Source organism: Sparus aurata, chromosome 5, assembly GCF_900880675.1.
Source record: "Sparus aurata chromosome 5, fSpaAur1.1, whole genome shotgun sequence".
In the NCBI taxonomy this organism is placed as follows: domain Eukaryota; kingdom Metazoa; phylum Chordata; class Actinopteri; order Spariformes; family Sparidae; genus Sparus; species Sparus aurata.
In genome coordinates, this window is record NC_044191.1 from 14,140,835 (window position 1) to 14,152,122 (window position 11,288).

General features: G+C 41.3%; 2 protein-coding genes across 2 annotated transcripts; both read left to right on the plus strand.

Moving 5' to 3' along the window:
* Nucleotides 1-4: 4 nt before the first annotated feature.
* riok2 (RIO kinase 2 (yeast)) lies at nt 5-3,925 on the plus strand. The gene is made up of 10 exons (XM_030417555.1): nt 5-208; nt 913-1,051; nt 1,153-1,269; nt 1,557-1,732; nt 1,866-1,954; nt 2,050-2,241; nt 2,347-2,439; nt 2,649-3,104; nt 3,205-3,304; nt 3,562-3,925. Exons 1-10 carry the CDS (start codon nt 143-145, stop codon nt 3,721-3,723), a joined length of 1,590 nt encoding a protein of 529 aa, XP_030273415.1. The 5' UTR covers nt 5-142; the 3' UTR covers nt 3,724-3,925.
* A 1,120-nt stretch (nt 3,926-5,045) lies between these two features.
* Nucleotides 5,046-10,455, plus strand: LOC115581119 (protein limb expression 1). Its single transcript, XM_030415984.1, has 6 exons — nt 5,046-5,433; nt 6,603-6,808; nt 7,543-7,689; nt 7,783-7,878; nt 8,960-9,037; nt 9,130-10,455. Exons 1-6 carry the CDS (start codon nt 5,352-5,354, stop codon nt 9,592-9,594), a joined length of 1,074 nt encoding a protein of 357 aa, XP_030271844.1. The 5' UTR covers nt 5,046-5,351; the 3' UTR covers nt 9,595-10,455.
* The last annotated feature ends 833 nt before the right edge of the window (nt 10,456-11,288 follow it).

Sequence of the window (11,288 nt, forward strand, 5' to 3'; positions counted from 1 at the left end):
CTGAAGTGACGTACTCTCCGTCCGTCTCAGCTCCGGGAACTTCCGCCTTACACGTGTGTTTACTAAAAATGTGGACAGCTGAACTTTGGAAGAATTAGTAACAATATTATATCACACGTACTGTTTTTGCACTGGTTAAAACATGGGGAAGCTGAATGTTGTGGTGTTGAGATATTTGTCTCGGGATGACTTCCGGGTCCTCACAGCGGTAAGTAGCGAGCAGTTCTTACCCTGCTTAGTTAGCCTGTGCTAAGCTAGCTTTGGTCTTATAGCGACTGACACTAACCTAACATGAGACGACGTTACGGTAAAGATGGTATGCCACCTTTGCATAGGGTAAAGCAACGTTACTGTTGTCAGCTGGGTGTTAAATAACGTTGATAAAGCGAAATCAGCATACAATGTATGAATATCTGGTTACAAGTTTGTTATAACCAGCAACTGCTATCTATAACATTTTTTTTATTATGATCTATATTCTTAGTAGGGATATTTTTCCCTATCAATTTCTGTTTCTACCGCTTTGAAAGATAGCTTGTCTTGTGTCCTGCGTACATAATGTTCATTTAATGGGATGTAGAATGCTGTAATTATCTCTTTTGTACATACTGGCTGAAGAGCTCACATCCTAAAGTGATGTCACCCTAAGTGATGGGGGACAAAATCCACAGTCCTCATTCTATTCCAGAAATATCTTCCTAATTTTATCTTTAACTCGTCTGTGTTAAATTAATCAAGTAGATATCTTCCCAATTAAGTCTTTTCAGTGTGAAATCCCCCAAATGTGTCTCACCAGACACTGTTTACATGCAGTGCTCATTAATTTCAATTAATCTTGCAGCATATATCGCCCTGTTGTTTCAACAGCACTTTGATAATCAGATTACCTCATGTGTACTTCCCCTCTCACAGGTTGAAATGGGGATGAAGAACCATGAGATTGTGCCAGTCAGCCTCCTGTCCTCCATCGCCAGCCTTAAACACGGCGGCTGCAACAAGATCCTCAGAGAGCTCGTCAAACACAAGCTTGTGGTCTATGAATGCAGCAAGAGTAAGAATACTCGCTAAAATACTTGCTATACTTCATTAGTCCTGGCACAAGTGGTACATATAGGTTATTTTTCTAATGTGGCACGTGTATGTTCATTTCAGCTGTGCAGGGCTACAGGTTGAACTATGGAGGATATGACTACCTGGCTCTGAAGACCTTGTGCGCCAGAGAAGTGGTCATTTCAGTTGGCAACCAGATGGGTGTGGGTAAAGAGTCAGGTAAGACCAACAATCACATTCCTTGTGCACATACTGTATATCTATATAGCCACCTGTCATTTGGCATGCATGATTAAGTGTAAATCAGTCGCATCATACGACATATTTTTATTGATATGTACAGTATCATACTATGGTTCGCACAAGTAAACTCAAGTGTGGAATATTTAAACTTCTAAATATTTTTTTAAGTATACTTTCACAGCAGGTTTCCAGGCTGCTTAGCCTAGGTCAGAAACCCTCTTGTGCTTATGGTAGTACAAATATGTATTTGTGTTTACCTGTAGATATCTATATTGTGGCAAGTCCAAACGGGGAGCAGTATGCTCTGAAGCTTCACAGATTGGGTCGCACCTCCTTCAGGAACCTGAAGAACAAGAGAGATTACCACAAACACAGGAAGAACATGTCCTGGCTCTACCTCTCTCGCCTCTCTGCCATGAAGGAGTATGCCTACATGAAGGTAATGAAACAAATCAGAGAACACATGTAAGTTATATGAAATAGACAGAAAATGTCAGCAGCAATTCATAAGATGTGCAGTAGGAATCCAGTCTTGTGTGATGCATCTTTTGACTCATCTACTAATTTTTCAGGCATTGTATGATCAGGGCTTTCCTGTTCCCAAACCTGTGGACTACAACAGACATGCTGTCGTGATGGAGCTCATCAATGGATATCCACTGTATGTAAACTAGCCGTCCTGCGTTCTTGCTTTACGTGTTACACTTTACCTACCCTCAGTTTCTTATGTAATTTGTCTGTACTCCCCACCATCAGGTGTCAGGTGCATGAACTTCAGGATCCATCAGGGCTGTACAGTGAGTTCATGGAGCTCATAGTCAAACTGGCCAATCATGGCTTGATTCATGGAGACTTTAACGAGTTCAACCTCATGTTGGATGACCAGGACCACATAACCATGATTGACTTCCCTCAGATGGTGTCCACCTCACATCCTAACGCTGAATGGTTGGTGCCTCATTTATGTAATTGAAAATTACAAATAAACTCCCCAAATTAATAAAGCAAGTGATCAAGTGTTATTATGTTCACTTTGCCAATTTTTATTTTCAGGTATTTTGACAGAGATGTCAAATGTATCCGAGATTTCTTTGCAAAACGGTACAATTACGAGAGCGAGCTCTTCCCAACTTTCAAAGACATCAGGTACCTGCTCATTTATCTTTTGGTGAAAATTAAACTCTTGGAATACGAAGAAAACTGTATTGGTGTGCATTTAAGACATGTACAAATAACTTTTTATTTTTTTAGTGAGACCATTGAAAATTTGCATCATTAAGACTTTCGAATTTCTACATTCACTTGAAATAAATTCTGACATGTTGTTTTGTTGTCACTGAACTTTGTTCCTGCAGGCGGTCTTGTTCTCTAGATGTCGCAGTCTCAGCTAGTGGCTTCACCAAAGATCTGGAGAGAGATGCCGCATTGCTACACCCAGCTGGACCTGAGGAAGAAGAAGATGATGATGATGATGATGATGATGATGATGATGAAGAGGAGGAGGAGGGCAATGACAAAGAGGATTCAGACAAGAAAGTAGAAAAAAAAGAAGATGGCTTCGACATGGAGGAATATAAGCATGCAGTGCTCGAACTGGAGGGTCTAAAAGTCAGCGACACAAGTACAGATATACGAAATGAGGACAACAGGAGGGAAATAGGGGAAGAACAAACAGAGACTGAGACAGAGCCTAGTTCTCAAATCAATGACAAGAAAGAGGAGAAATTGGAGGAAGAGTTGAATGAGGCAGAGGATGATTGTCCAGAGTTGTCAGACCTCTCTTACTCCAACAAAGAGTTTAAACCCTTCAGGTAAACGGAAAGTTAACATGTCTGGTGACTTGAGACATTTAACAAAAATATAGCAGTACATTTCTGTGCTTGGTTTAAAATGTGTTTTTTTCTCTTGCAGAGACTCAGACAGTCTTCTACACATGGCAGAGCACAGGAGGACAAGGACAGACAGTGAAGGCACAATGGGAAGCATAGGGAGCTGTTCTACCATACCACCAGTAAGAAAAACACACACATCATTAAGAATTTTGACAAATCGGACGTTTCTTCAAGCATTGAAGCAATCCCAGTACCCACTTTTAGACACAACTGGAATGGCCTGTAGGTGTTGCTAAAGAGCTTTCACATTGTCAAGGATTGTGACAGGTGTAGCAGAGAAAACAAATCCACATACTGTTGTGTCTGCCTTGCAGAGACAGACAGCGCTGCGTTCATCTGTAGTAACCTGCTATCCTTGTTTTTGTGTGTCCTGTAGGAGGTAGTCCGTCAGAAGGTGCGGAGGCAGCTCACCAAGCAGCAGAAGGCAGCGCAGAGGAGACGTCTACAGAAGGGAGAGGCCAACTTGGTGACCAAATCCAGGAGAGAGAACCAGAGTAACATCAAGTCTAGTATGGACTCTGCCTCCTTCTGGGGATAAACAGGACTGCAGTGGTGGACAGATGGAATTGTTGTCAACATGCCTTTTTGTTTGATTAACATGTATACTGCGTGGATCCTCTGCTCCTTTGTCTGTTGGAACTGCAGTGAACTATCATGTTCAATACAGTCTAATGTAAATATCGCCGACTTATTATGTTGAAACTGTATGATTGGTAATTAAAACATTGAAACAATACAGATAAGCTGTGTTCTTCTCTGTTATTTCAAAAGAGTTGTTTAACAAATGAGTTAGAAAATATTTCTTCTGCCAGGGCAAAATATGCACCTGTGATAGATGTGTTTGCACAGTGAGCAAATTCTTCTTAATCAGTTCTCACATCAACCTTCACAATGGGAACAGAAGCCAGAGAAACCACTGAGTAACTTTTGTCATTGTAGCTTCAAGTTCATTCTAGGTCTCGGGACACTGCTGACAGAATGACTAATGTGGGTGTGGATTTAAGATTCAAACAAGTTCATGGGGAGCTTTTATTCATGCTGAACGCCAGTCAATCAAAGGCCTCTAACTATTATGGAAATTTGTCTAGATCTCTACCTCCACTCACAGCAGCCAATCAAAAAACACAACTCCCACAAGCATGTGGGAACACACATGCTCCAAATACAAAATACATTCAGCATGAAAAGGAGCAAGAATTAGACATATAAACCCTGTTTGCTTGTCACTCTGACATGACTCAATAGAGAATGAGACATGAGATGTTAGAGATGAGAAGCAGAGCAGAGGAACTGGGAGCTAAGAAACCACTTTTTTTTTCTCCCTCAGAATTTGGTTCATTTATGTGTAAGAGGCTTTCAGGGAGCGAGTGAATTCAGACTTGAACAATGCCCATTCATATTGAAGAGGGTGAATGGAGCTCAGACCCTGGGCTCCGTGGCCTCAAATTAGTATTTGAAGTCAAAAGTATCCCACCCCCACTCATCTCAGACACTACATGTTGGGTAAGACTGTCCTTTAGGTGCTGGAAATTGCTGCTCTTTCATATAAAAAGAAGCATCCAGTGATATACTTCAGAACTGTTCTTATTTTTCCTGTTCCTCAATGATGATCGTGCTGTCTGTGGTTCAACCAACCAACTTCATGCAGGTCTGTGTTCAGGGATTAGCCAGCTGCACAGTCAAAAGGGAGGAGCTCAGCATTCCAGCTCTGCACCGCTGTGTGTGTGTGTGTGTGTGTGTGTGTGTGTGTGTGTGTGTGTGTGTGTGCGTGCGTGTGTGCATGTGTGTGCGTGTGTGTGTGCATGTGTGTGTGCGTGCGTGCGTGTGTGTGTGTGTGTGTGTGTGTGCATGTGTAGAAAGAATGAGGGGCCCTCTGAGCTAATTGGAAACAAGGGTGACAAAGGTGGCCCGCTTCAAAAGCAAAACTCTGGTGAGATGTTCACACAGGAGAGGAGGAGGGGGGAGAATGCGGTTTAGGAGGTGGAGAAAGAGAGTTCAGAAGTGGTTTTCAGATTTTGAGTTTATTCCTCATGATGTTCCCATCCTGAGCAGTGCCGGCTGTGTTGGATGCTCATTTCTAGGGTCACGTGTGGTGTTTTGATGGACTATTTTGATGAGAAGCACTTGACTGAACGTGTCTGAGGCAGCTGTTGCAGAAAACTCTGGATGAAGATGAGTAGAGTGCAAATGGAGGAGAGCATCATGTCATACCTGTCACAAAGTGAGACTGACACCAGCCACAACGACTGTGAGTAACTGAGGAATTTAATGTTACTTTCATATGGAAATAGACACATCTTTGTTTTAGATGTAAGAATCAAACTTACCAACTGTGTTTACCAGTGATGACCTGACAGTGATGCACTAAAATAATTAAAAACCAGGCAAGGAATTAACTGGTTTCACATAATTTTCTTGTATTTCCTCAAACAAGTGACAGTCAAGTTATCCCTGCTGCCATAGACTGAGCTGTAGTGAATTATTTGGCACACAGTGGGAGACACAGGAAGTGTTTAAACTTATTTCAGGGTCAGGAAAAGCTCATTGGGTTACAAAATGCTGATTCGTGTAAGTTATGGGAGGTACTTGAAGTTCCTGATTCTGCTTTCATGAAAACTCTGTCTGGGAATGCTGATTTATAGATGCCAGATTTAATCACCACAGGTTAAAGACACATCTTTTCAGACGTTTTCTCAAAATGTGTCTCAAACAAAAACTTCCATCTCTGATTTTACTTAGCAGAGACACTACAGATGAATAGGGTAAGAATGTTGATTACTTACATTAAATCATTTTTTTCCCCCTGAAATGTTATGTATAAATATGTAATTGATTCGTTATGCAATTTAATATGAAACAATTTGCATGGATTTCCATTAAGAAAGACAAAATTTGTTTAATCAATCCATAAAACAGAAAATACTGCCAACAAACAGAAATCTATTTCTATGTATTTTTAGAAAATTAAATGTTGTATAAATCAGGCAGTGAATTATATATGAACAAACCCACTCTTTAAAGACTGGAGCGTTTTGTGTGCAAGTGCAACTGAAGAGACTCTTCGATTATGGTACGAGTATAACAAAGTCATTTTGAGAAAACAGCTCTTAAAGACATAAATAAACAATATAAAACAGAATAATTCATTTTCGCATGAAAGTTCCCCGGTTGATTACTTATTAGACATTTTTTTGTGTCAAAAGTTTTCTGACAATTTAAAGGAGTGCACCTAATTAAACATGCACTAATTTGCATACATTTTTTGAACAGAAACCTGAACTGAAATAAACACCTAAATGTGTATTTTGGACATTTTATTCCCACTAGACATAATATGGAAAAAAATATCCCAAAAATCTGACTCTGACAGGAAAAACAGTGCTGTTTTTGACATGCTTCCTTATTACATGTGTACAGTGAATGTCGTGGCCATGCTCCACAACTTCTGGGAGCAGAGGCAGATGAGCCAGTCAAACGGCTCCATCAGTGTATCTGGTGATGGTGTTTCTGTTGGGGACGTCCAGACAGAGAGCCTGCTGCTATACGAGTCTGCACCATCTCCTGGTCCCCCATACATCTGCTACGTCACCCTGCCTGGAGGAAGCTGCTTTGGCAACTACAAGGTGTGTTTATCATCACCGGTGCTGTCTGGTAGGATTTCGACACTTTGCTCTGTGTGAACTTACACCAGTTATCCTTCGCGTGGAACTGGAAATATCACAGTCATGTGGCGACAACACATAGTCGACCAAACATGAGCTAAAAGTGTTGTTAAGAGATACGATGCAGGTGATCTTTATTTCTTGATAGTTTATTATACGACCTAAATGGATAGTATACCTGTTGATTCAAATTAACTCTTAGCCTCTTGGCATACATGGTAACAAAAGGTTATAATCTGTAAGTCTCATATTCAGAGGCAGACACTCGGAAGCAAAATTTAAAGGTCATTCCGTGACGATTAACACACAGTCACACAGACTTTTAGGGTTGTTTTAAATTGATGTCATTCCGTTAAAATTCCACAATGCCTATCAATGGGCTCATTGTGACCCAGACAGCAGCCCCCAGCTCAACAGGAGGCATGTGATTGGTTATTTGTGAATACCTCTAATGTCCTAATCTCATTGGTGATTTGAGTTCTGATCCCATGATTAGCTGTAATGAAGTGTAAAATCGTCAAAATGGAACTAAGAGTGGGCGCCTGTTTAAAGACAGAACTCACTGGCTCAAAGTGATTCAACCCGAGGCTCATTAATATAAGCGCGCACTGTGAGGAAGTTTCACATCTTTTTGCTCTCTTGTTCCACTCTTTGTGACATTTCAACCCTTCGTGTTCATCGTCTCTCATCCTCAGGTGTGTGGCACTCAGGCAGAGGCGCGGAGGGACGCAGCCCGCGTGGCTCTGATGAACTCACTTGTGAACGAGCTGCCATGTCGACGCATCAGCGCTCAGTTCATCACTCAGAGCTTGCAGCAGGCCGAAACAGACAGTGCTGAGAGTGTGAGCCAGCGCCGACACAGTATTAGCCATTTCAGACTGTATCAATGACACAGAAGGAGTTTTTAGTCTAACATGAATGCTGGCTCTGTTAAGGTCTCTGTTGAAGACGCATGTGATTCGAGCACCAGTATAGGAACCTACAGTCTGCTGCTCCACTCCTACATGGGAAGGACCATGCTGGAGTTCCAGGTAAAACATTTTGCAAAATGCTATTTTTCTTGTAGCCATGCTCATAAATCATGTGAAGTCATGTGGTAATTTTGTGAAAGATCAATTTACTTCAAAGGATAGGCTAGGCTTTTTGAAGTGCCGCTTCAAGCCTGGGGATCTAATCTAGTATTTATAATTGGACCCCAGTTTAAATTGTTATCATTTTACACACCTAAATTGGGAATTATTAAGCCAAACATAACAAAAATTACAACTGGTGGGTGATAATTACACCCCCCGGTGTTATCATTACAGCCCAAGTCTGTTTTAGCTTATGTATTCACACTCCATCTCACTCTCAGCTAGACCCCGACAGGGAGTCTTGGTATGAAACACCTTATATTTCTACCTTTGTGTAAATAAGCATACGTCTGCAGACAGAGGGCTATTAGCAGGAGGAAATAGGTTCATTATCATTCCTGCTAAAACATGGCTCATAAAGATGAAACACTTCCAAGTAATACACACACCTCCAAATGTGCGCACATGTACACGCACAGAAACTGAAATACATTGGCACACACACGTCAAATCTTTACACATATGGCATGCAGCCGTCTGCGTATCATTTATACATGAAATCAACACCAGGGCTGTCCGATGGTTTGTTTTTCAAGCAGATGAGCAAGTAGCATGGAGCAGATGTACAGTTCGAAACAGAGCAAACAGGCCGGCAGGTACAACATGGACTTCGACCCCAGACAACCAACGTGTGATATTTTCCATCTGTGTCTCATTAGGTTCATTTAATCTATAGACTCTCTCTGTTTAACGCAAATGTCACTAGCTCTTAACACATGGCAGCTGTTCAGCCAGACAGTGTTTTTTATAAATCAGGATGAAGCCTACCTGGTATGAAAAGATTTACAATATCTCTTCAAACCAATCATCCACAGTTTAGGTGTGTTCATATGTTATCTCTGTCGGACGTGTGTACACAGAGCTGGATGCGTGGGTTTGTTACTCAGTTCATTAGTTATATGGTTTTGCAAGACTCACTCTCACTCTTTGTGTTTCATTTATTCTGAGGAGCTTTCTCCCTCCCTCTGGCCCTCTGTAGGAGATGATGACCATTTTTCAGCTGTTGCACTGGAATGGGACACTGAAGGCTCTGAGGGAGAGGCAGTGCTCTCGACAGGTAGGCCTTGCCAAGGACACATCTCATCCCTGATTTCAGCTAACTTTGGTTGAGCTTCTCAGTTATGCCTTTTTTTCCTTCCTCCTACTCAGAGTGTGATTACCTATTACTCTCAGCGAGGACTTGATGAGTACATGCGCAGCAGCTTAGCTCTGGACTGGCTCGGCCGTGAGCAAAGGTCACCGGGACGACTCGCGGAGGAGCTGCAGGTGGCGCAGAGGGAGCTGGTGTTGGCCCGGCGTCGAGGCGTAGAGCTGCGCTTCTACAAGGAAAAGACGGAGATCATCAGCCTGGCTCTGAGTCAAGCATACATTCACCACACACCCGAGGCCTTCAGCCAGGCGCAGAGTCACACATACAAGCAAGAACTACTTCCTTTACACCCATTATACAGCCAGGACACCAAAGTCCAGATAACCCCACCATGCAGTCCTTCACCAAGCCTCCATAAAAACACAAAACAAACAGTCTGTCAAACGTCTGGAAAACACACGCCCTCCAACAGTCCTTCTTCATGCTCACAGGAGACCTTTGTGCCTATAAATAACTTTGAATAGACTGAGGCAGAAGATGGGCGATACAACTTGACATTTGACTCTGTGAATAAGCTAAAATGCTGTCATTTGAGATCTGACCTTTTTATTTGAGAGGGAGAAGACATATCAAACATGGCCACTTTATTCAGGTTTTCTTTAAACGTGAGAGTTCTGTAATCATGAGAGTTACACATATTGTCTTTACATGTCTATTAATTAGTTCTATAGCCTTGTTAACACTCCTTTGTGACTATCGATCCAATACTTAAAGATGTCTGTAGTGTCATTAAAATGATTTAGAAGAACTACCAGGAAATATAGTTGAACTGTAGCTGTAAATTTGTATCAAGGTTTTTTTGGTATGAGAGCTCTCTACTGCCTTCGCTTTTATGTACGTTCAATTGTGTTATCTCTCTGAGAGGATAACCTGAAAGTTAAAAAAACATTAATTTTGAAATGACTTAAATGATTCAGGCTGGAATGGTTCACATACCAGCAAATTAGTGCTCCTCCATGCCTCACGCTTCTTCTCTCCTTTTCAGTCTGGCATCTGGCATATCAATTCCAAACTGACTGGAAATTACTTACCAGGACACTGACTGACTGTGGGACTTGTTGGATGACGTGTTGCTGGATGTTATGGAAAAGAGTGTCTGTTACTGAGTGTGACACACATTTATGTGATGGTGTTGGAAAGCAAAAGGGTATAAGATAGAAGACTCTTGTATTTAAAAAAGCACTTACTATGTACCTCATGATAAAATGCACAAAGGCCAAGAGCATTCAGTTGTCTTAGGTTTGGTTTGGCATCGGGACTAAATGCATTTCAAAGGGAAAATGTTTTTGTTCTTTTAATCTTTGTAATAAACATTTGTAAATAAATATTTTCTGTGACTCATGACCTGCCTGTACATTTATATGGACACTGCTGGAAATGATAAGGTGCTTTTTAGAGTGAAAATATTCATTTTAATAGATACTTTTGGATTTGTGGGATATTTTTCTTGCATGATCACCTTAGTTGAGATTAGAGTGAACCACCATGATCCAACCAGTTAGCTTTCAAAGTTTCCTATACCAACTCAAAACTGGGGAAGGTTTACAGTCAGGGACGTTCATTCCTCTTTGGGACTTTTTTGTAAGGCTCGCTGATATTTTCAATATTCAGACCACTGTGTGACAGACTTTTCATGTTTGGATTTTCTGTATATAATTTTTTCTCAGTGTTCTCTTGCGAAGGAGATCTCGGTGAGACTTCCTGAATGAGTAAAGCTTAAAGGAAAAGTTCACCCAAGAATAAAAATTCAGTCATTGCTCGATGTCATGCTGATGGAAAGTCTGGTGACGTTTTGTAGACCACCAAACATTTCTTGAGCTTTCCAGCAAAACAGCTCTGCTGTATTTCCCTAAACAACAGAATTGGATGGGGACTCATTTTAAAACCTAAAAATCAATGCCCCCCCCCCCCCCCCCCCCCCCCTCGTCCTTCTGGATTCTGAAAACTTTTTGTTTTTTCAGTTGTTTTTTTATGTTTTGAAACAAGTCCTCATCTACTTCAGGAGAATGCTGAAGTGGTGTGTTTCTGTGAATGTTTTGTGGACTAGGAAACCTTTCATGACTTTCCCTCCAGATGTTTGGGTGAACTTATCCATTAACAGAAAAACCGATACCTACAATCTACAGTTGAAGTGGAATCTTGAAATCAAACTGCTCTT

What these genes read in the sequence shown, in the direction of transcription:
- LOC115581119 (XM_030415984.1), top strand. Translation starts at nt 5,352, where the DNA reads ATGAAGATGAGTAGAGTGCAAATGGAGGAGAGCATCATGTCATACCTG. An exon ending in AAACAGACAGTGCTGAGAGT is followed by an intron (nt 7,690 to 7,782) that starts GTGAGCCAGCGC and finishes GGCTCTGTTAAG; the next exon opens with GTCTCTGTTGAAGACGCATG. An exon ending in GGACCATGCTGGAGTTCCAG is followed by an intron (nt 7,879 to 8,959) that starts GTAAAACATTTT and finishes GGCCCTCTGTAG; the next exon opens with GAGATGATGACCATTTTTCA.
- riok2 (XM_030417555.1), top strand. Translation starts at nt 143, where the DNA reads ATGGGGAAGCTGAATGTTGTGGTGTTGAGATATTTGTCTCGGGATGAC. An exon ending in GGTCTATGAATGCAGCAAGA is followed by an intron (nt 1,052 to 1,152) that starts GTAAGAATACTC and finishes TGTTCATTTCAG; the next exon opens with CTGTGCAGGGCTACAGGTTG. An exon ending in AGGAGTATGCCTACATGAAG is followed by an intron (nt 1,733 to 1,865) that starts GTAATGAAACAA and finishes CTAATTTTTCAG; the next exon opens with GCATTGTATGATCAGGGCTT.